Source organism: Gopherus evgoodei, chromosome 3, assembly GCF_007399415.2.
Source record: "Gopherus evgoodei ecotype Sinaloan lineage chromosome 3, rGopEvg1_v1.p, whole genome shotgun sequence".
NCBI lineage: Eukaryota > Metazoa > Chordata > Testudines > Testudinidae > Gopherus > Gopherus evgoodei.
This window is the reverse complement of record NC_044324.1, coordinates 68,787,785-68,814,603: the sequence shown is the minus strand read 5'-3', so window position 1 is coordinate 68,814,603 and position 26,819 is coordinate 68,787,785. Positions and strand designations below refer to the sequence as shown.

Genomic DNA, 26,819 nt, shown 5'->3' with positions numbered 1-26,819 from the left:
TTCTCCCCACCTCTACTCTAATGCAGGCTGGGAGTTAAGGTCTCAACATAGTCCATAATGTGATTTCTATTTGCTAAATTCTTTGCTATTTGATTAAAAAGTTAACAGGCTGAGCTTTGCTAAACGATGTAATTTTCCCATTTTGATTATGTCCTGTCTTTTAAAAAAAGTGAAAATGATGAAGATCTTTCCTTTTTCTATGCATGTTTGATGCAAAATATCCTCATGTTCTCTGAACAGGGAGATTCATCCAGATGGATTGCCACATGCTTACACAATCATACTGCTGTTCCGCCTTCTTTCGGAAACCCCCAATGAGCCATTTGCAATTTGGCAGATTACAGACAGGGATTTCAAACCACAAGTCGGAGTAATTATTGATCGTAAGGACGATTTTACTTATTGCATAGAGAATTTGTAGATAGAAATTTACAATTATTTTGCATTCTTTCCAAAATTGTTTCAAAACCCAAATATTCCTACCGGGTAAAAAGGTATATTATTTTGTGTTCTAAATGTTTTTTTAATATTTTATTTCAATTATTCAAAAATCTGTATAAGCAGTATGTTTCTTTATCATTATTAAATCTAAGACCAGTGGAATGCACACTTTCACTAATCTGGGTCTTTAAAACTGTCCCAGTAATTGCAGTGTATACAATTAAAAAGGTACTTGGTAGAACTGTACAATGTATATGTATGTATTGTTAGTGTGGTGGCGTTCTCTTCTTTGAATAACATCAGCACTATGGCCCAAATGACATTTATTTATTGTATCTTCTTGTTGTAGCTTCCACCAAATTATTGTCATTCTTTAACAAGGATACAAGAGGAGAAGTTCAGACAGTAACTTTTGATGATAATGAAGTAAAGAAAATCTTTTATGGAAGCTTCCACAAGGTAAAGGATTAAAATGATGTGCATATTATCTTGCAAATGCTTCTCTGTTAAACAAACAAGCAAACAAAAACAGCTGTAATATTTAAACTTTGTACAGACACAAGGCTGGCTCCAGGTTTTTTATCACCCCAAGCGGTGGGGAAAAAAAAAAGCCTATCGGCAGCACTTTGAAAACAGCTCAATCGCGTCGCTCCATTCTTTGGTGGCAGTTTGGTGGCGGGTCCTTCACTTTCTGTCTTCCTCTTCTGCGGCACTTCGGTGGCAGCTCAAAGAGGAATAGAAGGACTGAGGGACCCATTGCTGAATTCCCATCGAAGACCTGGATGTGCCACCCCAATACTGGATGGAATGCCGCCCCTTTGTATTGGCCACCCCATGCACCTGCTTCCTTCGCTGGTGTCTGGAGCCGGCCCTGTACAGACACATACATTTACATAGTGGTTTACAAATCACAGTGAGACAAGATGCCTGAAGTAACACTTTTCAAGCTCCTATTGATGTCAGTGAAAATGACATGGGGTCCAGTGTTAGAAAGGATTTGCCAAAGGTGTGGAGGGAGGGCCCTATGTGGACAAGAGGCAGGAGACTCTTCCAGGCATATGAGACAGCAAGAAAATTATGAAGCAGAAAATAGGGAAAAGAATCCATAGAGAGAAACAATTGGGAGGAGCCTAGGGAAAGACAGAGAAAAGAGGAAGAAAAAGGAGCAGAGATATATGTGGGTGTGAGAATATGCAGTCAATTGTGAGGCATCGGTAGTTTAAAAGATAAATAGCTATTTGAATTGAAGTCATGTGCTTAACAAGCACGATACATGTAATGCCTAGTAATTATACTAAGTGCAATGGCTTCTGAAATATTGAGTCTAAAATATTATTTAATATGAATTTTAGCAGAGGTGTACAGTACTTAACTAATTGCATAAATTACTGTATCTGGAGAAAGCACATATTGGTTGATAAAGTATGCTTGCAAGTATGTTCTCTTGAGCTGGAACTCTTACTCACTTCTCTGAAAGCTAGCACCAGAATACAGATTCTGTCTGTATCATCACCTTCAGCTTCTAGCATGAGCATAGCATTTTTGAAAAAATGTTTGCCAGTTACAGCTGTGCCTTGAGCCAGGCAGGATCAAAACTTACTTGATTTCTCAAGATTAATAACCATGTTGGGAGAATGTCAGCTCTCAGTCAGCCATAGGGTTATATAGATGAACGAGATAAGTGTATCTGTTGGTTGAGCAGAGTACAGAGAGTCAGGAGACCTGGATTCTGTTCTTCTGTTGGTAGCCGGCTTAGTCTGGGGCCTTGATCAATTCCTTTAATGTCTCACTATCTCAGAGTGCCCATCTGTAACATAGGGACAACACCATCTTTTGTAAGTCTCTCTGAAATCACAAATAAAATTACTACATAGATGCTAAGGTTTTATTTTTTTATGTGGTATCTGTGCAGGATGCATACACAGCAAATGCCTCTGTTGCTCGTTTGCTAGGAATGGGGTTGGCACATGAATCTGCAATGGCTGAATAGAAAAAGTATATAAGGGAAAATTGGATTAAAAGAGATAATTGATGTAAATGCAATTTTTAGACTGAAACCCAGTATGTCTAAAGCATAAATAACTAGTGAGATGTTTGACTATTACCCTAGTGTCACACAGTTGTAGTAATTTTATGCACAGATTATGCATATCCATTTTTGTCTACTTAATTCTGAAAATTTGATCCGAACAGGCTTGTCTGCCTGTAACCAAAGAGCAGATGAAGGAGTCTGGCCCAGACCGTATGAATACATAGGCCTAAAAATCTCTTTTTTAAGCAATTAGATGTAAGCTATGAAAGTGACTTAGAATAACAACATTTTTAATCACCTGAAATATATGTTCTCTTTGCTTTTCTTTATCTCCCTTTTCCTTAGCTTTCTTCTGGCTACTGCATATGGTTGCAACAGGTCCCTTTATTGGTACTAAATTCAGGTTGCTATTATTGCCCACTGAGCCAGATTATATTGTGATCCTATCCTACTCCTTGGGACCTCAGTGAAAGCGGGCTAGGGTTTTTTAACTTCTCTGTAGTAACTGGGGTTTTTTTGTGCCAGCATTTTAGTATGTTGAACCATGATCTTCACACCTAATTAAAACACAAGTGAATAAAAGTCACTCACTGCTAGCTTTTTATAATGTAACAAGCACAGGATACTGCCAAAAACATCATCTTGAGTACATTTATTTTCTGTTGTAATGAACTTTTCTTTCTCCACTTTAAGAAATGTTTATCCCAGGGACTTTGGGAAAGATGTCAGTAAGTGGGTTGGATCACAGCTGCATAGCCCCTAAATCTAGGGTGGTCTCTGTTTTATGCTTGGCCTCTGGCCCTTTGTCTTTCTTTCTATAACAGTTCAGTAAGATACTTGAATTTTAAGTAGTTTTGTCCATATACAGAAATGGAGTAATACTGTCAATAAAATGTAGAATAAATATTTTTCTTGGCATGAAAGTTATATTCATATTTATAACAAAAAAGCAGTTACAAAATGCAGAATAGCACTTAGCATGTCTTATTCCAGATGTCAGTCTCAGGGTTCAAAGTGCTTTCCTAGAGGACTATAAAATACCTGAGTCATTTTTCTAAAGCTCTAAGTGCTATGCTGCCACCTTTCTTTTGAGGTGCCATCATTACGTATATTGGCAGCTGGTGTCATGTTGTTCTTAGCATCCTACTATGAATACAGCAGAGGTGACAAAGTTCTCTGATACTGCTCGTAATAAAGATCAGCTTATAAATCAGAGCTAATGGGAACAAAAAGATAGGGTATTAGTTGTGTGCATTAATTACATTCAGTAAGGCAAAATAAGAATGTAGCATTTGATGTTATTTCTGTCATTAAATAAATGCAGATAGCTACCTGATCACCACTAATTGAGGAGCAGCAGTCGTTTGCAAATTGTTTAAGAAAATCCAGATCCATAAACTGACTACTAGACTATTCCTTATTCTTTAGGGGCAATTGAAATATGTATCCATTCTTTGATGTAGCGGAATGATTCCTTGCACCCTATTCCCAGAACTGAATCAGTAGATCAGAGTTTGAGATTATTTACACCAGTGTTGATCTGGAGTAATTTTGACTTCATTGGAGGTATTCTGGATTTCACACCAGTATAACTGAAATCGTAATCTGGCCATTGGACTCTCTCTCCAGCCTGACTGCTGTATGTGAGTCGGACTCTTGATGATGGCATGAAGGGCCTCCCCTGCTCATGCACCGGGTATCACTTAAAGCCCAACATGCATATGCAGGGATGAATTCTTTGTCAGACCCGTTGATTATCAGTACAGTATAATTCCAGCTGTCTGAATGCCCTGTATCTGGAAATCCTAGTTAGCCAAATCGACAGTGTGTCCACCACATAGTCCTACACTAGTTGAAATAACAACCATTTATCTGAACACCCAATTATCTGAAAGTTTGGGATGTCCCCGAGGCCATTGGGATAAACAGGAGTATTTTGTAGTAATGAATATCTGTAGTTTCAGCTAGTTGAAAGTCTTAGGTTTGGGGGTGGAGGCAGTTTCGAACACATTGTAAAATGTACTTCAGAATTTTTTTGCCATTCAGTGTGAAAAAGATGACACATCTTTAAAACATGACCAAATGTATTCCAGAATATCAAACATTTTTGTGGTTTTCATCTGATGACTTACAGATTCATTCAGTGAAAAGCAGTTAGCCTACAGCTAGTGGTACAGGGGAAATTCACTTTGGCATATTTGTAGGCTTTGTGTAGCATGGTTATGATGAAAACTGTTGAATCTGGCAAGTGCAGTAGGAAAAATATTGGCTCCTGGATACAACCATTAAAATTACATTTAAACCTCTTGGAGAGACAGATATCTTTTATTGTTCTTTCTTTTTACTATGCTAGATTGTCTTTTAGATTACAGTCTTCCAGAAGTTGACTGCAGAGAACTTCGTAACGCACTTTATTTCTTATGATGTGTAGTTTTTTAATGGAACAATAGTTTACATAGTCTGTTGATTAGTTGTAGCTAACAAAGATCATCAATTTTCTTTTAGTATGGTCCATGCAGACACACGCTACTGCAAAGAATATATTTTTTGTAACTCTTCAGTGCCAGATATGGCAACTGGACTTAGTCAGAAATGATGTTTTACATTAGTTGGTTAGAAATTGGAAGGAACGTTTCTCTTAAAGTGGGGGATGTGAAAAAGAATTCAAACCAATGAACTAATATATCTTATATTTATGATCAACTTTAGGTAAATGTGCAAACATTTTTAATTACAGATGTGGTTGATCTGTGAAATTCAAGCCTGGGTTCAGATTCAGATTTAAACTAGTGATGACCTGGAGAGGATTCTCAAGTGTCTGTGGGAGACCCTTATTAAATTTTCACTCTAAAACTGAAAGGAACCTTAGGGTGTTTTTCTTACTTTTGATGGAGTTTAAGTAGCACAGCACTGATATGAACATTTCCAAAGTTTGTTGGCATTCATATCCATTGTTCTGGTTTAGACCCATCTCTTATAATTCACATTTGTAAATAGGTAGTACAGTGTAACTCTTAACTGCTATGCAGATAGGCTTTGGGTAAAGGCGAAAAATATGTGCACACTTTAAATATATTTTAGTTGAAGTAAAACATATCTATAGCATGGTTAAATTTAATATGAAATTGTTTGGTAAAAGCTGCTATGACAGTTTAATCGTGTGTCATATACTAAATGAGAATGAATTTAGGGTCTTGTCATAATGCCTGAAATTTCTTGTTATGGGAGGTTTCATCACCATCCAGGTCTTTATGCCCAGTTATCTGGACATAACACATTTTTGGCATGTTAGATTACATTCTTATTCTTGTTTTGCAAAAGTTCTTCATTTGATTAACACACAAAATTTGGAAAATTAACAAAAAGCTCATAGTACATGTAATATTAGATCATGAAACTAACTGAATTAAAAAAAAATTATGGCAGTTTGTAAAGTCTTAATTCTAATTATATACAGTAATATGAATGTTTGGAGAGTTTTAGATAAGCTAAGCTAATGTCCTGGAGACAACTCTACATGGAAGATAGTTAGCCTGAAAAAAATCTAATTCTCAGGAGATTGGTCAGTCACTAGTTGACTGAAGACATTTAAGAGAGTTTCTGTTTTTTTCAACTTTATGCCAGACTTTTTAAAGTAATTACCAAATACTGTTCTGTTATTTGTACAGTATGTGATGTGATAAACAGAAAATTTGAGCATAAATAAATATACTTCAAGAATTGTCTGCTCCTGTTTTTAGCATTCCTAAATAGTAACATTTAACAGGCAGAGGTATGTAGGACCTGTGAAACCGTTCTGGTGCCCTAGGTCAGGACTAAAATTATTGACCTCTGGCCAGAATTGGCCAAATTCTGTAAATAGGCAAAACTTCATACATAAATAAGGCAACAGTGGACACATTATCCTTGTGATCAGAGAGTCTTCTGGTTGGTTACTGAAAAATTCAACACCAAGTCAAGTTGAAATGAAAAAGAAACATGTTTCTGACAGCTCATCTGTGTCCCTTTTCTTTCCATCACTTGTTTCCTGGCTGTTGTGTCCCCTTTACTGTTGTCCCAGAGCTTGACCCAATTGGTCCATAGGTAAATATAGTCCCGGAGTGGAACCAAGCTGTAAAATACTGAATATTTTGGAGGCAGGACATCCTTTTATTTTATCCAGGCATAATCTGGTACTTAACCATGTACAGTCACAGCAGGACAAATCAGTATGTTTACAGTGTGTTTTACATATCTTTCTCCCTCTCCCTTTAATTACCCCTGATTTCCTTAACAGATTTCATTCTCCTTTCTCACTAGCCTTGTTTCCTTTGCTCATGTCTTTCATTTCTTTTGACCAGTCTTCTTTCTACTACTTGTCATTTGTCCTTTTCTCTTCTTTCCAGTTTTCTATTCCCTGATGGATCTGGTGTGTTTGCTTTGTTTTTTGTTCCCCCCTTTCTTCTCCCTTCTGGGTTGTCATGTATCATGTAACGACACTCCTGCCTGACTCATCTGTGTGACTTGAACCCCAGATCTCTGGATCTAAAACAATCTACTGTCTCAACTATCGGATCAGGTCTGTTAGTTACACATAAATCTCTTGTGTGGTCCCAGCTCTTACAGGAAGAGAAGTGACATTTACTTCTTTCAGTTCTGTTCTTTGTTAGTTTGTTTCTTTCTGTTTTAGAGAATTTTTTATTCAAGCTTTTAAAACTCATGTAAATTGCTCATGGTAGTTCTATGGTTTAAATGATATTATTCTTTTACTTCTTGATTTTACTTGTGTATTCATTTTGCCAAATTTTCAACTTGTTTTAAAGCAGACGTTAGGTGCTATACTTTCCTGAAATTAGCACTTTCCCCCTTTAGAAACTAGGTTCCTGGAAAGGGAATAAAAATAATATAAAAAGACATAAAAAGGTGAACACTATTAAAGGTCAAGTACATTCACATGTTTTTAGTTACATTGCTATGTTTATACCCTTTTTTGTTAGGTTCATATTGTTGTAACCTCAACAAGTGTTAAGATTTACATTGATTGCAGTGAAGTAATGGAGAAACCAATTAAGGAGTCTGGAAACATCACAACTGATGGCTTTGAAATACTTGGCAAACTAGTGAAAGGTGATCGGAAATCAGCAACAGTAAGCAATACATTTGTATTTATTTCTTAACTCAAAACATCTTCATGATTTCTAGATAAATGTTGATTTTCTGAATAAAGGGACTTGAATGGACCAGTAAAAGACACAGTCGTAGCACCAAATCTTGTACAAATTTTGTAAATTTTTTGTACTGCAAGAACTAAGCTACATGATTCAGAAATTTGATAATAGAGGGCTCTATTATAGCAGACAAAGGTCTGACAAGATCCAGTGGATGGAAGATGAAACTAGATAAATTCAGACTAGAAATAAAATGCAAATTTTTAACAGTGAGGGTACTTAACCATTGGAACAACTTATCCCTGGCACTTTTAAAATCAGGATTGGTTGTTTTTTCTCCCTAAAATATATGCTCTAGTTCAAAGATTAATTAATTTTGGGAAGTCCTATGCGTGCTGTTATACAGGAGGTCAGACTAGATAATCACAGTAGTCCATTCTGGCTTTATAATTTATGCTGAACAACTGCTGCGGCTATGAAAGTTATGTCAATTGTCATAGTACAACGGGCTCACTGTATATGTAGTGTATGATCAATACTACTATTTGGGCTTAATAAGGGCCTTAATTCATCAGTCTAATCTTCATCTGTAGACTCTAATGGGTTTCTGGTGGGCACCTGAGTCTGCTTGTGGGGATTAGATTGCAGGATGAGGGCTCATAGATGAAAGAGAAGAAATTGCTGTCATCCTGCAGCTCTATCTAATGGCCATCTTCTTCCCTTAGTCTTCCTTCCAAACTATTCCCCACTGATGTCAGTTTCACACATGGATCTGGGTCAATGTACAACCCAGTGATGCAGTCTGTAAAGTTACTCCAGATGTTCTCAGGCCAGATTCCATGTTGACATGTACAGGCATTTAGCAGATGTGGAAACTGCATTCTTCATTAAGTGCTGTGAAATATTTGTGTATTCAGTTACCTTTTGTGCCAGAACAGGAGCAGGAGGTCAACAGAAGCATCAGTCCTAGGGGTAGTTCCTGTTATTAATGAAATGTTTTAGTGTTTTCAACATTTTTTTTCTTTTATTCTTATCAAAAATAGCAGAGTAAAATTGAAGTATATTAACTATGTACAAAATGGAGCATTCTGTAGATATTTCATTCCTAAATGTATTCATATTAGATCTGCTTCTCTCTTGAAACATTTATAATTAATGCATCAAGGAATAAGAGAAATTTCCTTTGTTTTACAGTTTGAAATCCAGAGTTTTGACATAGTATGTAATGCAGTTTGGACTAGCCGTGATAGATGCTGTGATCTTCCTTCAATGGTAAGTGTAAGTGGACCAGATCCTGTTCAGGAAATAGTATTCATAAAAGACTTGGCAACTTTAATATTAACCAGCTGTTATGCCTCATACCTATGAGCCTATGTCAATCACAGTTGTCAAAGCTGGCAATGTACAGCTCTGTATTTCAAAGTCTTCTGTAGGAAAGAATAAGTTCAGAATGTGCTGAAATGATTCAGCTCAAGAATGATGGCACAAGTATCAGACAGAGTCAGAAATATATTCTAAATTGCAATAATATTTAACTTCCTTGCTATTATGTATGTCATATTCGCATTTATTTGTATTAAAATAGTTGTATGATTGAACTTGAAAAAAATCCCATTTATTTTTGTCTGTGTTAGCTGATTGTCCAATGCAAAACTTTCTGTCTTGGTGAGGGAATAGAAGAGAATTTGGAATTAGAGCATATGGAACACAATAAAGATTGTGCACCAATGTGTGTTCCTGTCCCTCCACTGTTGTAAATATTCCATTGCCTTAAGAAGATCCTAGAGGAAATAAACTAATAACAAATCTGAAAAACACAGTAGGAAATCTTGGAAATTACTATTTTTCTGTTGAACTCAGTTATACTTCAGAATAGAGTTTCTTCTTAGGTTATGGAGATTGTTTTTGTTATTGCTGTGGGGGGAAAAAAACACCACCAGCTAATAAATTTCTTTTAAAGAGAGTGTGTGATGAATGTGCTTGAATTTTCAGAGGGATGAAGCAAAATGCCCAGCTCTTCCAAATGCTTGTACATGTACACAAGACAGCGTGGGACCCCCGGGACCTCCTGGACCTGCTGTAAGCAGCTATTAGTACAGAGAAATTGTCTGGTTTTCTATACGTAGGGAGATGTTTCTCAAAATAAGGAAAGACAGTAATGGCAGAAATCAAAGAAGCATTTCCGTAATGCCCTGTTAATGCACCTCAATCTGGACTTCACAGAACCCTTGCATTTGATCTCCTGGTGTTCCTTTACTACATGGAAATGTCAGCTGTGCTCATGAGTGCCATACTGTGTGGTGGTTTTTGTCAGATGTACAAACATCAACAAGGAAGAAATTTGGGATCAACAGATCCATGTCACCATTTAAATGAGCCCATTATTCTTTTTTCTGAGTTTAAAACACAAGTCAGATTCTGCAACTTTTATCTTGTCTGAGTAGTATGCTACTTCTCAAGTAGTCCCACTGAAGTCAATATGTTTACCTGTGGAGTAAGACACTCTGTGTGTGGACGTCCAGACTAGGGTATTAAAATCGATTTTAGATACGCAACTTCAGCTACGTGAATAACGTAGCTGAAGTCGAATTTCTAAAATCGAGGTACTCACCAGTCTAGACGGCGCGGCATCGATGTCCGCGGCTCTCCGTGTCGATTCCGGAACTCCGTTCGGGTTGATGGAGTTCCAGAATCGATGTAAGCGCACTCGGGGATCGATACATCGCGTCCAGACTAGACGCGATATATCAATCTCCGCGCAATCGATTTTAACCCGCCGATGCCGCGGGTTAGTCTGGACATGGGCAATGAGGAGTAGTAAGGGAGACACAACCTGGTCCAACAAAAGGCAAATCTTCCTCCACTTTGCACTTACAAGTATCTATAGAGAATATATATGGTGGCTCAGTTAAATACAGAGAATTTACCTTTGTGCATCGGAGGAAAATGTCATAACACAGGAGCAATACAGTTGTCTTCAAGGCCTGGGCACTCATAGGAGGTGAAGTAGATTCTTAGGCCCAGATTTGTAAAGGTATTTAGGCTTGGCTGTGTTCAGTGTTGCAATGCCTAACAGCTTTAGAAGCATGAGTCTCATTTTCAAAAGGGATTCAGGCATTTAAGAGCCAAAATCATATTGACAATCAATGGCATTTTGGCTCCTAAGTGTTTGAATTGCTTTTGAAAATGAGGCTTAGGTTCCTAATGCACTGCAATGCTAAGAACAGCAACACTTAAAAACCTTTAAAAATATGGGCATTAGTGCCATTTACTTTTACTCTGCATTGACCTTTTCCTCACCGGCGGTGATGTAGAGGGGCTTTGTACCTGCTCTGCAGTGAGGATCCTTGGAGCTTCCCTTCAGGATGGAACAATGCAAATGAGCAGCTGATGCAAGTGAGTTCAGCACACTTCTTTCCCAAACAGCCTTCTTCAGATCCCTGAGTCATTCTCTCTGCAATGGGCCTGCAGAGGTTACTGCAACCCTGTGGCCACACTTAGTCCCTCAGAACTTCTGAAGGAAGAGGGGAAATGCTGCCCCCCTTAAATCAATGGGCGTTTTGCCACTGATTTAAATGGAGTCAGGATTTTATCCAAAGAGAGAGATTTTTTACTTTGTTGAGGAAAGAAGTTGGTTACCTCTTTGTGGATGGGGAGATCAACAATAGGGCTGTGTATGAAGGATTATCTTCAGCCTCATGGCCCTTTCTTCTCTCATTTTGAAGTTATCAGCCTAGAATGCTGTATTAGGAATTTGCAGTCCTTCTAAGATCCTCCCAGCTGCTCATCAGTCAGCTCGAGAGAACCCATCCAATTGACTTCAAGGAGTTCAGTGCTCCCAGACTCCATCCCAGGGCTCAGGAGGGATGGAGGTGGGTGGCCTATCATAAGCATTACATGGCTGTGTTTTAGGAGGGGACTTGTAGTGTTTGTGTCTGCAGAGCTGGGTTGGGCAGTACAGCTCCAATCAGTTATGTCATTATTCTCAAAGAAGAATATAAGCAAAGGTTCACTATACCTAGAAGTACAGTTTGCACTGTGCAGTGTATTAAACAATACTATACTTCCCTATAAAATGGAGTTCTGCTATGTCTGAAATCACTCTGAGTAACATCCACTATGCAGTATGGTTCATTTCTTAACTAGTAAAAGCATGAGGTTGGATTATCACATTTACAAGTCAATGTGGGATTTGATCCAGGACCGTGGTAAATTCACATTCTGTTTTTATTGAGCTCTAAATTTGATTGATGGAATTGCACCTGATTTGTGTGAGTCAGAGACTGAGATAGGAGATCCTTTTTTTATTCTTCTATTTACATTTTCTCCAAATAACTATGGTGGTGGTGTTATTTGAGTTTCATTAAGAAACATGGATACCTGTCATAGGAACAGCCATATTGGATGAGACCAAAGGTCCATCTAGCCCAGTATCCTGTCTTCTAACAGTGGCCAATGCCAGGTGCCCCAGAGGGAATGAACAGAACAGGTAAACATCAAGTGATCCATCTCATATTGCCCTATCTCAGCTTCTGGCAAACAGAGGCTAGGGACACCACCTCTGCCCATCCTGGCTAATAGCCATTAATTGACCTATCCTCCATGAACTTATCTAGTTCTTTTTTTAATCCTGTCTCTCTGGCCCTAGAGAAATTTTGGCCCTTTCAAACAATCTTTCAGTGATCTTTGAGATTAGTTTTGAAAGTAAACCGTAGTCTCTCAAAAGGACCAAAGGTTGAAATAAGCTTCTTTTAAGATGCACTGTGCTCCACTGAGCAGAGCTGGCAGGGGCTGATTCCACAGTCACAGAGTTCAACCTGGTATCCTGAGTGGGATCCAAACCTCATGGCTGCCATGGAGTGATTGCTCCTCCTGAGTCTGTGATTGCCCACTGAGTCTCTGCGGATGACACCAGAGAGGCCCTGTGCATGCTCAGAACATTCCCATCTCTGTACATTGAGTTGCAGAGAGCCTTGAAGGGGCTGTATGGTCAAAACAGTAATCCCAGGAAACAAACAGCTTCAAATGGAACTGTCAGTTGGGACAGGAGAATGGGTCTTTCCTCCTCTTTGAGGGCAATGAGGAAGGGCAACACAGAAACCTTCTCCTACTCCGAACCTTCTTTGTCTCATGTTAGTTCTCCTCACTCCTTCAGAAGCTGGTCCTCAGGGTTACTGCAATTCCTAGTCTGCAGTATTTCTGTGATCCCCATATGGAGACAGATGGGGTTCATAGTCCACGAGTGCTGCTTGGAGAGCATAAATTCCCTATTTCCTAGGCATCAACACGGGTCCTCTAGGTCAGTGAGGCTGTTGCTGATTTGGGGCCTGATGCAGGTCTTACTCCTGCATTAGTGCTTCTTTGAATACCAAGCATGCCAAGATCTGTTCATATCAGAACTTTATTCTTGCTTGAAACCTTGGGTCAGCTGGTCAGTTTTATCATGGGGATGGATAATTTGTGCCTGTACAAGTTATCTTCTCCTTCCCCCAGTGCGTATATTTATTTTCTTTTCAAATGTCTATTTTAGGGTGGTCCAGGCACTAAGGGGCCTAGAGGTGAAAGGGGTTTGACTGGAACTGCCGTAAGTATCTCTCTGGAATGCATTTCAAAGTTTATATGCACACCACATGAAATTTTGGATGTTAAAATCCATAGTAAACTAATATATCCAAATACCCAAGTTTAAGTGTTTTCTGAGTAGGGATAAGTCTGGATGTTATTTATATATCTGGTCTGTGTGTCCTAGGATCCTGTTGTCCTCTGCTTTTCGCATAGGGGAGCCAGATCATGTGTAGCAGTGGTAGGAGCCATGGAAAGTTGGGAATGCCAACTCTACCTCATGGTTTCCCTTCTCTGAGGAGGCACTAGGGGGTCAGAGGAGGCAGGCAGTCACTCTCTGGGACACTTTCCTCTCCAGAAGTAGTGGATATCTATGTTTATATTCATACTGCCAAATGCATATAGTTTCTTGGCTTGATCCTGCGATCCTTACTAGGGTAGCAGCATCAACCCTCCTATGGACAATGGTGGAAGCACAGCTTGAATAAGAACTTGCAAGTTCAAATGTTATTCAAGTATCAACTAACCCCATGCTGCTGGCCTGTCCTACATGCATGTCCATACAAATCCTTTAGCTGCAACTCTAGGAAGAAACCATGGTTTAATATCTTTTTAATTTTGTGTTTTAAGGGGCCACCTGGTCTTCCTGGTGAGGAAGGTCCACCGGGTCCTCAGGGTCCACCAGGTCCACAAGGGATCAATGGACTTTCAATTCCAGGAGAACCAGTGAGTAACCATTCTGTATCTGTGAGTGAAACTGTGTGGAGACAGAGAACTGATACATCATGGGAGCGGTCTCCGAAAATCTCTGACCATCATGTTTTGTCATTTCTTCTTGCCCTGTAGCTCAAAAGTTGGTTGCCTTTAAAATGTCACATTGTTTTACCCTGAGTGTTACACGTACTACAGTCTTGGGGATTATATATGAAGTAGTGTGTGGTGTGTATCACTGGTTTATTTTACTGCTTTTCTACACACTGTCCAGACCTTCAGACTCTGAGACTCAAATTTTCAAAGTCGGATGTTGAGAAGTTAAGAAACTGAAGTCACAGCTAAGCTTTTTCACAGATTTATGCATGTCTGCAGTGATTTATATATCTAGCTTCTTTCTTTAGGTAACTAAATCAGCAGTTAGAAGTGTAAAGCAGGTAATGGGTGCCTAAATTTAGGCATCCAAGTTTTAAAGCTTGGCCTTATGTTCTTTTGGTGCTTTGTTGGCGCTGTTCCTTTCTTGTATACAGCTATCCATGCCAACTTCTGATTTCGTTTACATTAATGAACATCTAAAGTAACTCCATTAACATCAGTGGACTTTCCCACACTGGTCAGAGAGCAGAATATAGCCCTAAGTGACCACACAGCATCCTGACACTACTACTGCCAACTCTTGGTCACTTCAACATGTAGCCAGAGAAGATCTTATTCTGTCTTAACTTGCTGTTTCCTATGCGAGTATATTAGGGATATCTGGAATGTTGTAACAATCTATATGGTTAAGTGTTATTCTTCATTAGGAATATTGGCAAAGTTGGCTTCTAACTGGAAAACACACCTTACATTCAATAGGCAATTCATCTTCTCTGTCTGATAGATTTATAAGTGGCCTAATTCAAAACAGAAAACCAAAAAGACATGATGGTAGAAATTAGATCCACATTCCCTTTAGGAAAGGACCAAATGGAAGGTCAGTATATGGTTTTCGTGTATGTTTGAAGGAAAATCTTCATCAGGATGGCCCATGGATGCCAAACAGCATGGAAGGCTAAATGCATTCCTTGTGTTTGTGGAATGTGATAAATATTTTTGTTTTGTCCCAGGCAGTTTGAAAGACTTTGAAGTATGAAAACACAAAGAAACATATTGCTTGGAACTTGTCATTGATGAAATTGTTTCCAGAACAAAACATTGTAATGTCTGTCTGAGGTCTTGCCTTCACTTCCAGAGTAAGTCAACCTAAGCTACACTACTCCAGCTACGTGAATAACGTAACTGGAGTCCAGGTACATAGGTCGACTTAACCCCTGTGTCTTCACTGTGCTGTGTCGATGTGGGATGCTCTCCGGTTGACATCCCTTACTCTTCTCAGAGAGGTGGAGTACCGGATCAACCAGAGAACACTCTGCTGTCAATTTAGCGGGTCTTCACTAGACCCGCTAAATCAACCTCTGCTGTATCAATTGAAGCAGCGTCAATCTCCCCATAGTGAAGACCAGCCCTGAGTCATGAAATTGTATTCCTAATACCAATTTGTGATGATTATAGGGTCGCCAAGGAATGAAAGGTGATGCTGGAGAACCAGGGCTACCAGGCCGATCAGTAAGTTAATTTTTTATGTCATTTGCCTGTGCAGCAGTGCATGGACACTTTTTGTACAACTCTCAGTGTTGTGAATAGAACTTTTTTGTATGTATATTGCATAGGATATGTGCTGGGTAACATTAACAATCTGAATTATAGGAAATATGAAACCATTTAAAATGTGAATAAGAGAAAATAAATAAATAGAGAAATCAATGTTCAATTCAGCTTGTTTGCAGTTGTACATATATGTAAGGGCAATGATTCCATGTTGATTGTGGGATTAAGTTTAGAAGAGGAGAACAACTAAGAATGCATAGAATAATCAAATATCAAGAACACGTCTATTGTCTTTTTCAGGGATTTATTTTCAGGGGGCGTTTTGGGACTATGACTTGCTATGACAGCTGTGGACCATATGTATACTGTTGATATATGAGCCTCAATCTGTCCATGCGTTTACATAAATAGGAACCCTTTGTGTAAATTGAGGATAATATACAGCCTATACTATTTGTATTATCTGAAACACTCACTTAGGCAGTAGAAAATGCCTGGAATGGACCAGAAGATATCTCTAATTCCTGTAATTCTGGGCCTGGCCCTGCAAGGTACTGAGGTCCTCAGTTCCCATTAAGCCCTCTGTAACTACCTTCAAGTGTTTCTTCTTGACACAGAAGCTACAATACTAATAAAGAATATAAAATGTGGCAACAGCTAATTATAAAATAGAACAGGCAGAGACTAGTAGGAATGGGAAAAGGGGGTAATAAAGAGAAACTGCAACTCATGCTCTTCACAACAACTGAATTGATAGAGCATTGTCTTACAACCAGAGTTTAGTACCAAGTGTTTAATAACTAGTCAACATTAGTAAGCCATGGCTGAAAGGCTTTTGAAAAAGATCTATATTCTGGTAATAGGATTGAAAATGTAAACCACATTTTTTTAAGGGAAATAAGGAAAAATGGGATAAATAATAAAGTACATTGCATTGTTAAAATACGGCTGGTCTCGTTGCCATAGGAGTGTTTAGTACAGATCAAGTACATTCTGTCTTGTGTGAATGTCTCATTATTTTTTCCCATAGGGAACCCCAGGTTTGTCTGGCCCACCTGGCCCAGTGGGACCACCAGGTGACAGGGTAAGGTCTTTTCAGTCTACAGTGTTATGGCACAAGCCATGCTCCATTTGTAGCACATGAAACTCCAGCACTGCTTTCTGTTTTTCAGCTTCTTCCTTTTTTTAGAAACAAGTCCTCTGCCCAGAGTCCAGCGAGACTCAGGAAAGATGCTTGGTGGGGACCAGGAAGATTGTGGGGAGGATCACCCATGGGCCATAAAACAGCCACAGAACTTGTGCAGAGGCTACTCAAATTCACTGACCGGATTGGGCTCTATGACTCCTATGCAGAGAGAATGAGAGATCCACTGAGCAGGGCTCCTCTGACCCTGCTAATATCCTGGTCCCCTCCCACATTCTGTCTGCTGTTGTTAGGGAGTCCCATGGAATGGCATGTCCACAACATGGGGGATGTGCATGTACAGAATCTACTGTTAAGGCAGGATTTGTCCCTTTATGCTTGACCTCTGATCACTGGGAGTTAACAGCCACTTAGAGAACTGCTGTGTTAGGCTGTTTAGATGGAACTTCTCAAGACCATTCAGAAGCTGCTTCCTTTATCATTTTAGAAGCTTATTCTCTGCATTGCTTAATCCTCTCCATGAGCAGGGCTTTGCTTTATCAAAGTGGGGCAATAAGGAGGAATCTTTGATCTAATGGGCCCCTTTCTTCTTTCTTATTGAGGTCATCAGTCACTTTGGGCTGAACCTCCAATTCCACCTCTGGGAAGGAGGCAGCAGATTTCTAATGATTATATATATGGCTATGTCTGAGAGACAGGCACTCCACTCTCAGTGAGTCAGCAGCCTGAGGCTCTCTTAATTTGGGTAAAACTGTGCCAATGAGATATTTAACTGGCAATAGCAATGGTGCATATTTAAATAACTGATGCATTAAATTATACATACATTTTAGCATTAATTATGAATAGCACCATTATACATAGCTTTAAGGGCCACTAGTTTTAAATGAAGATTGCTGCGGCCTTAGGCCTGTCCTTATTCAGGGCCGGCTCTAGCCATTTCGCTGCCCCAAGCATGACGGCACGCCGCGGGGGGCACTCTTCTGCTCGCCGGTCCTGCGGCTTCGGTGGACCTCCCACAGGCTTCCCTGCGGGGGGTCCAGTGGTCCCGGGGCTCCTGTGGACCTCCTGCAGGCATGCCTGCGGATGCTACACCGGAGCCGCGGGTCCAGCGGACCCTCTGCAGGGATGCCTGTGGGAGGTCCACCGGAGCCGCCTGCCGCCCTCCCGGCAACCGAAAGAGCGCCCCCCGGCATGCCGCCCCAAGCACGCGCTTGGTGCACTGGTGCCTGGAGCCAGCCCTGTCCTTATTAATCTGTAAATATTTTCATTTTTGGAATAGGGTTTCACAGGAAAAGATGGTGCCACAGGACCCAGAGGCCCACCTGGATCAGCGGTAAATATAATACCTCAGCATAGAATGAACCAAGAGATATAACCCAAAAAGGAGAGAATTCCACAATGCTTATTTTGAACTCCATCAAATGAATCCTTTATCATATTTGAAAAAACATATCAAATGAACATTATGATGTTGAAAACTATTGGAAAGGGAAGAAGGGAAGAAGTTGTTTAAAACTTGCAAACTCTTAGTTTAAAAATGATACACAGAACTACTAGGGCTTGATTCTGTTTTCATAGTGGTGTTACTAAGTTGACTTTCATGAACTTTACTTATTCCTTAATTACTGTTGGGTTAGAAAACAATATAGGGAAACTGGATCAGGTAACTATAGACCCAATAATTATGAAAAATTATCACTTCAGGACAAATAGAAGAATATTTGAGTAGTTATGACTAATTAAAAATATTGAACTTTATAGCACATGTTGGTGGCTGTATTGGACAATGTGCTGGTCTTTCATTTGTTCAAATCTATCCAAAAATCACTGACGTGAATGTTGTAGACTCATGGTCATGACTTCTGCACAAATCACAGAACTACAATAGGGCCAAATCATGTGCTCTTTATTCAGGAAACCCTGAATAAAAACGAAACCAGAGGCACCTGGGTGCTTTTGAAAATCCCACTAGGTGCCTATCTGCATCTTTAAGCACCTAAATGCCATTGCAATTCTGGCTCTATGTTAGGGATAAGAATAATTTTCTCTTAAACGTGCTATTCACTTACGTATATTGGGTGCAGCTACACTGAAAACAAAACCCACGGCAATGCATCTCAGAGCCTGGGTCAACTAAAAATAGCAGTGTAGATATTCCCGCTTGGGCTCAGAAACCCACACCATGAGCCCGAATCAGTTGACCCAGGCTCAGAGACTGGCTGCCATCATTTTTGTTTGTTTGTTTTGTACAGCGTAGATGTACCCATTGTGGCAGATTTCAGAACCAATTACGCTCAGCCACTCACGTTGTTTCTTAGCATTCCTTTGTATGTTGTTCTGTTTTAGGGCGCTCCAGGAGTTCCAGGAGTAGCAGGTCCAAGTGGAAAACCAGGGAAACCAGGAGATCGTGGGCCACAAGTGAGAGAATGATTTATATTTACAGTATGAGTTGTAACATACTCTGGCTGCAGATAAATATGTGACTTACCCTGGCTTTAAAATATTTGTCTCATGTATGTTCATGAAAGTGGTAAATACATTGAAGCTGAGCTAAGGCCACAAACCTAATTTTTAAACAATTTCATTTTATAGTACTTCCTTCTGTTCATTTTAATAGTTGGGCCTGGAAACTGTGGTTACTGGTTTCTACTAAGAAAAAAGCACAGTCTGTACGTGCCAAGACACATATTTCTACACTGTGTAAACATCAAGAGCTAGGTCAGCAGAATTACTGGAAATTGTTTTTTTTTTATAGTAAAGAGTGGTATAATGCTGAAGGTGGAAAATCTTTGATAATGTTATATGATCGCTGGTGGTTTGCAAATGTTTGTGATTTAACAACATGATTTAAACATTATTTAAGTACTGTGGGCTCTATTGAGGCTTTGACAGCCACGGCCCCACATTGGAAGGGAGGGAGCAGAAGTAGCGTGGTCCCAGGAAACATTTGAGCTGAATCAGCCAGAAAAGGAGCTGTGATGTCTCTGAAAGGGTGCAGGATTCATTCCCTTGTGCCAGCCAGTTTGGAAAGGGGCAGAGTTCTCCATCTTCATGGAGTGTATAGTTCTTAGGCAGTGTGGTCTGGCGGAATGAGCACAGGAACGAAAAGTTAGGTGTTTGTGTATTCTAATGCTGGCTCAGTCTCTCTGAGGCATTGGGAAGTCACTTCAGCTTTCTTCTTCTGTAAAATGCAATTAATGCTATCTAACCTACCAGCTTGCTGGGGGGTTGTGCGGATTCATTAGTTTGTCTGTCCAATGCTTTGAACAAATAAAGTGCTATTGTTATTTTTAGTTCTGCTATCAGTGCTAGCCACCCCTCCTCCTAACAGGCCAGGAGCACAAAAGCCAACATTGTGTCTGTCCTTGTACAGGCACTCAAAAGAAGAGAGAGGCTATCTATGCCCTGACCCATGCAGGAGTAACCTTAATCTAGCCAAATCTGTATAAATTCAGAAAATACAAGTACTGTTTAAGTACTTCTAAATGCTAATCCCAGAGTTCATGCCATTTAAAAGTATAATTTGCTTCAAATTTCCCACTTTCCTGTGAAGTGACACTGCACGACATCACATCTAGTGTTTCAAATGTTTTCAGAACAGATCCCAGCAGGAGTTCTGGCTTGTGCTTTGTGCAGATGTTTTCTGAGACTCATGGTAGACAGGATTTCGACATTTAAGTTTGTGTTTTGCATTAGAAGTGCCAAAGGTGCAGCCCAAGGGCCAAGTACAGCCTGCAAAATCCTGAAATGTAGTCCAGGCCTGCCTGGTATTTGTAACCGCAGGTCCAGGAGAGAACTGGTCACCTGCCCGCTGCTGTTGGTGAACTCGAGGAGCAAATAACCTCTCTTCACATAGGATTAGATCTTGTCATTTTTGCTCCTGTTGAGTGGTATGTGGTATAAGGTAACACTCAGTGTAAGTAAGAGTGACGGGACCTGGCCCTTACCAGAGAAGATGCAAATATACTCAAATATTATGACCCTATACCAAAAGTTAAATGCAAATTATATGCAGCCCTTGGGCTCCTGACAAATTGCCAGTGAGTGTTGACATCAGGGTTATACATTTGGCCACCTCAGTTTTAGCCAATAAATGTACTGCAGCTCTTACAAACGTTGCAAATTCAAGTAGATCACAGAAGTTCCTTAACGGATTAGTATGGCTGTAAAAGGTTTTGTACCTCAATGCACATTAGTACTAAGTCAAGCTGTTCTCTGAAGCATTAACTGAATTTTCATAGATTTGCAAAGTTTCACCTTGATAATTTGCTAACAAGTACTCCCAAAAGAAAAGGAAGTGGGATTTTAGATCAGTAATAGACAGAAGGGAAGAAAACAAAAAAATCAGAGCACTATGGCATCTGTTAACTGTTAGGAATAAAGAAGTCATTTATGTTTTCTATATAGAGTTGCAATGGAGAGATCCTTCCAGGGACCTAGCATGCTGTGGCTAGCCCTGGAACCCTCTTTAAAGGGGGTTGCACAGTATGTGTAATGGAACTCTGTTCAGGAGTAAATGCAGCCTCAGATTTTATTCACTTCTGTGAATGGTCCCGTGGAGACAGCACATGAGTAGGGGAAGATCTTCTGGGGAAAGCAATCAAGCCTGTTGTCTTTTAAAGTATATTTCTTGGCTTATCCTTTCTCAGCTGCGGAGTCTTGCCATAATTCCAGCCTTCACCCCACTGCTCAGAAAAGTCCCAGATAAAGCAAAAGCTAACATTGCCTCTCAGTCACCCCAAGTATCCTCATCACAGGAGGTCAACAAACTAGAATGGTGGCAGCAGCCGTTTTCTCTCAACATTCTGGCAAGCAGTTGGCTGAAGTGAACATTTTTCTCCGTTAAAAGAAAATAAAGTGAAATCTAAACAGAATGTTGCTAAGTTGGATGAGGACACAAATGGACAAGCTTCACTCAGTAATTGAAAAGACAATTGTGTTGTTGAACAGGTAGTATTCTCAGTCATCCCAATGGAAAATTAGTTTAGTCTTTAGGCAGGTCTGTCTTTAGTATTCAGCTGTATTAATGTCAACCCTTTGCATCATTTACAAATCAAAATCAGAGTATTTCCTTTGCGAGGTTGCTGATGTGAGGCTCAGGATCATTCAGCTTCAGTGAAGTTTTGAAAATTGACTAATGCACCTTCTCATTAATGAGAAAGGAGAGAAAGGATCCATTTGCATTGGCAAGATTAATGCTTTTGATGTTTCTCAGCTATCGAAATTTTGCTGGCAATAAATATCTTTCAGGAATATTTTGCCTTTTGTATTGGAGCAACACTCTCCAACAAAGTCAATGGAAAGGTTGTTGCTTAGAAACCAGTGATGCAATATGCCCCTTTGAAAAAGCTTTTCAACCAGCTAGCATGGCTTTTGGCTGATGTGAGCCTTGAGAAGTTTCTTTTTGTTTGATCGGCACTGCACTGCAAAAATATTTCTGCAAATAGCATGCAGCATGTGAGCATTTGAAGTTTGCTTCAATTGGTTGCCCTCTTTTCTGTGTTCATGTTTTGTAGACACTCCAGCAAATGAGCTCTATGGAACAATTAATTTTAAGCAAACATTAGAGAATATGGTCAGAAAGTGGCTAGGATAATTGACTAAAATGAATTTTTAATTCATATGTGCATCCATTTAATCAGGGAACTGAGACACACTATATGACAATGTTTCCAATCAAAGCAGCTTAAGAACGTTACAGACGAAGAAATATTTACACAAATATATTCAGCAAATAGGTACCGGTATAAATAAATTCATTTCCAGAAAATAGCAACATGCTGACAATTCGCAAACAGAAAGAGAAACTAAATTTATTGAATAAAATTATTTGTGATGAATTCTGGGTGCGATCCAGGTTAGGTGTTGCAGTGGTGAGTGTCATGGAGCCTAACTTGTAGGCACCTAAGAAATACCAGGGACAACACTGTGATCCACAAAGCTGAGTTAGGTGCCTAGGCTCCCTATACAATTAATGGGGAGAGACAGGCTCCTTAGATTGCGATCCACAAAAGCCGGCATGCGAGGTGCAGAGCCTCCTGAACTAGCCAATGGGAGATGCCAACCAGAGGGGTGTGGGCTAAGCCCTGCTCCGCTCAGAGATAGGCACCTAAGTCTGGGCTGCAGGGAGGTGCCTATCGCTTCTTGCAGTCCACGAACAGAACTCTGGAATGAGGTCGCTTAGGCGCCTTAGCGGCTTCTTGTGGGAATGAGTTAGGCCCCTGCTTTGCTGCACACAAAACAGCACTGGAGGAGGAGGAGGAGGAGGAGATGCCTACCTTATAGCTTTTAACCCAGTGCTTTACATACTGACCTGGGAGACACTGGTGTAATTCCCCCTCTCTCCCGAGTAGGAGAGGGGATTTGAAGAGGGATCTCCCACCTTTCAGTAGAGTGCTCCAGCCACTGAACTGTGGAGCACTTTGATGTGGGATTCCCTCAGTCTCTCCCACTGAAGCTGTTCCACTATGGATAAATAACAAAAACGTGACTGGAGCAGGGGGACTGGACCATACACACATGGGTACCTTAGGGCCTAGGCACTGGGCTACAGAGTCATTCCCACTCTCTGAGCCTAAGTTGCTTTGTGGGTTGCACCCTATTTACCGAGATATTCATATTATATATACTGGAGTAGAAAAAGCCGTAATATTTCCCTATGTGATTCAAGAGAGAAATGTGAGAGATGTTTTTGTATCTAGCAGGCCTTTAACATTGTCTGCATAACCGGGAGTCAACTATTCTTGCTTCAACGCTGTTCTGTCAACGTTTGCTTTGAATTTTGAGTATTGATGTGACAGTGTTTTCTTAGGCAAACTTTAATCTCTGAACCCATGATCATATGGGTTGTGTGCTTATTATTAATCAATTATTAGTTTGCAAATTATAGGCATGATGTGCTCCAGTGGCTATGAATCGTGTCCACACGTGCCATTTCAAAGTAGCCATTCCAACTCCTTAATTTGAGGCCTTATGATCTCAAAGGAAGTTTATGAAACACTGCTATTGCATTCAAATTATATCCAGCTCTACTGTGACCTCAGTGGAATGATTTGTTGTAGTGTGTTATTGAAGTTATTTGTGGGTACAACAAGAATGTTATGAAAAAAATCAGCTACTGCCCACATTCAGCATTTGCTTTTATAATAGTGTTAAATGGGCTGCTTAAAAATATTAAATTGTCAAAGGGACCAGGGCTAAGGATGTTACTAATGACGATGGTAGCTAGGTGAAGCAGCAGACTATTGAACGAGTCATCTTTGGGAATTTGCAGAAGGTCTATATTCAGAACTACTTTGCAGTTTGGCATGTTTTGGCAAAATTTGCAGTCTGCTCATGAGACCGTAGGAGTGAGAATTTCAAAAGCACTCAGCGCTGTCCCTAATTCTGTTCCCACTGAAGTCACCAATGAAATGTCTATTGACTTCCGTGGGAGCAAAGTGCTCTTGAACATTTCTAAAATCTGGTGGGTGTTGTTATAGTTATTATGAAAGTGCATTGCTAGAGCTGTACACAAAAGCATCTCTTGCACTAAACATGGGTCAAGCAAGCTATTTCTTTTTGAGCTCTGGGGATATATTTAAAAAAAGGCTTTAAATGGCACCAGATTTTTAGATTTCTCAGACAGCAAACAAATAGTTAAAATGATCATGTGTCTGATTTTTGGCCTATTTGAAATGGGCATCTGTATTTAGCTTGTGGCCATAATTATGTCAGATGGACCAAAACCAGCTATAAACATCTTTGTGAGGTCATTGTTATCTAATGTGAAAATCTGCAAAATTCAACATACTAAGCATCATAATTACATTTTCCCAGGAAACTGTGTCATGCTCTTTCTTGGTCCTTCTATTTGCTAACAGTGGAATGCAAACAAAAGGCTAAAGTCTCAAAACATTACATGGGAGAGGCACACACAAAATTTAATTTTCAGAATGAATTATGTGTACATATTTTCTGAATTGTGTTATTTAAAAATGGCCTCCAAGTGCATTTTATGCAATTGTGACAATTCAGACATTTGTTTTTATAAGTGGATAATCAGTCATTCTTGTTGGCTTCTTGTAAAAACAACACCAACACCAAAAACAAAAACAAACCACCATGGAATGCAAATGCAAATGGGAAAATGCTGTCAGAGAAAGAAATATAGCTCTTGACAAATGAAAATAATTATGGTGACAGCTCAAGCTCACACTACAACAGGTATTTGTAGTATATTGTAAGATTAGAAGCATTCAGCAACTAGTAAGGGAGATGTCATTGGAAATAGAATAGGTACTTGAAGCCATCTCTCCCAATCTTCTATACCTCCTGCCCATAGTCCTGCATCCCTCAAGGCAGGATTACACTCTCTGTTTCTCACTGCTGGGTTTGGAGGAGATAGCTACCCTTCCTGGATGTGCAGTCTTTGGTCTCAGTTTATTTTGTTAATGAATGAGACAGGACATTGTTTCAGACTGAAATTATTATTTACAATTAAAGAGTAACATAATATATGCAACAAGACTGAACCAGATCATATGGCCCTGTTTTCAGAGGTGCCCTGCTAGGAACACAGCCTTTAACCTTACAGTGTGCCCTGTGTCATAATCCCTCAGTCTCTCTGGGTTTAGTTTGACTTTCTCCTTCAGACCTCTTCTCTTCTGGAACCTGCCACAAAGTTCAAAGAGAATCCAGTTGCAGGATTGTGCTGATAGGGTAAACACTCTTTCAAGAATAACACTTCCAGGACCTAAATGTTGGGTGAAATATCTTAATCCGGCAGCTGTTCCCCAGACAGAACTCCTACTGGAGTAAACAGGGCTTTTCTGTGAAAGGACTGCTGTATCAGGTCCCATACAGGACAAAGACCCAGAATGAGGCACATGATAAAAACAATAGTGATGTTAACTCTGAATCATGTGACATTTTTTTCTAACATTTTCTACAACCTCAGTTTCACAATGTTGCTTTTCTACTGTAAATTATTTATAATAAAAGTGAAGTAGTAGTAGATTTGTTTAGGACAGAGACAAATTGAAGAGTAAAGTAAGAATTTGCTTATATTCAGTAACATTTGAAGAAAATAATGTTACTCTTTTATGTTTAAGAAAGTATCTGGGGAAGGTATGGAAAAAACAGGCCTTCAATTTTGGAGAAAGGACTGCAGTCACTTATCAGAATCAGAATAGATCAATATTTCTGATTTAAGGAGAGATAATCAGCATGGCTATCAACAGCAAATACAATGAAAAATGTGATAGAATTTGTGAGGAAATAATATACTGTTTCAACAGACAGGGACACAATTTACCCGGAGTACAAGAGAGCTTTTAACAGGGTACCTTTTTTAAAAGAAAAAAGTGGCCTCTCTTTTTTTGGGCACAGTTTTGCATCTGCTAATAACTGGATACAAATATTTCCATTGAAACGTCTGACCTATCTGATTTGCTGATGAAAAATTGAAGGTGCTGCATGATTGCAGGTGCATGTAAGGACACAACTGGATGCGGTTATTGAACAGTTGCTCTATCAAATCCATCTAAAGCACCTGTCAGTGTGGTATATATGCACCAGACTGCACTTACAAAGCATGTTTTCTTTTTCGTCTTCATTCTTCCATTTTCTTTCATCCCTTTATGTTTCCGTGTTCCTATACAATAAACTGCAGTATATGCAGATGCATTAAATAATAATGGAAATTAACTTGTTTTAGGGTCCACCTGGAATGAAAGGAGAAAAAGGTGACAGAGTAAGTACTTATTACAATTATTAAAATTAGTTTATTTATCACTTACTTTAATGTAATAAATACTGGCTTTTTAAAAGCACAGACAATGTACTAATATAATACTTGTTTTAATTATTAAGGGAGATATTGCTTCTCAGAACATGATGCGAGCTGTTGCAAGACAAGTCTGTGAACAATTGATAAATGGTAAACAATGTTGTGCTTTTTCTTAGTTCTGTTTTCCATATGGCTAATTTAATAGCTCACTTGTGAAAAGTAAAAATGATTTAAATTTGAGATGAAAGGATCCCAGTTGCAAAGCGTAACAGGAGCCAGTGTGTTGTCATTGCTATCTTGTGTACTACCGATCTGATGGAAGGAAAATGCACCACAAAATTGGTTCCTGAATCTGAAGGGCTA

At 39.6% G+C, this 26,819-nt stretch overlaps 1 protein-coding gene across 7 annotated transcripts in view; it reads left to right on the top strand.

The window, feature by feature from the left end:
• The window catches only part of COL12A1 (collagen type XII alpha 1 chain), a 144,924-nt gene that overhangs the window by 106,456 nt on the left and 11,649 nt on the right, over positions 1-26,819 (top strand). For all 7 annotated transcript variants that reach the window (XM_030555772.1, XM_030555777.1, XM_030555776.1 and 4 more), the window contains 13 exons: positions 241-383; positions 791-900; positions 7,450-7,599; positions 8,815-8,892; positions 9,613-9,699; positions 13,151-13,204; positions 13,813-13,908; positions 15,445-15,498; positions 16,571-16,624; positions 17,967-18,020; positions 19,034-19,105; positions 26,385-26,420; positions 26,540-26,606. In XM_030555772.1, the coding sequence (XP_030411632.1) occupies positions 241-383; positions 791-900; positions 7,450-7,599; positions 8,815-8,892; positions 9,613-9,699; positions 13,151-13,204; positions 13,813-13,908; positions 15,445-15,498; positions 16,571-16,624; positions 17,967-18,020; positions 19,034-19,105; positions 26,385-26,420; positions 26,540-26,606 (1,055 nt within the window). The remainder of the gene's footprint in view (positions 1-240; positions 384-790; positions 901-7,449; positions 7,600-8,814; positions 8,893-9,612; positions 9,700-13,150; positions 13,205-13,812; positions 13,909-15,444; positions 15,499-16,570; positions 16,625-17,966; positions 18,021-19,033; positions 19,106-26,384; positions 26,421-26,539; positions 26,607-26,819) is intronic.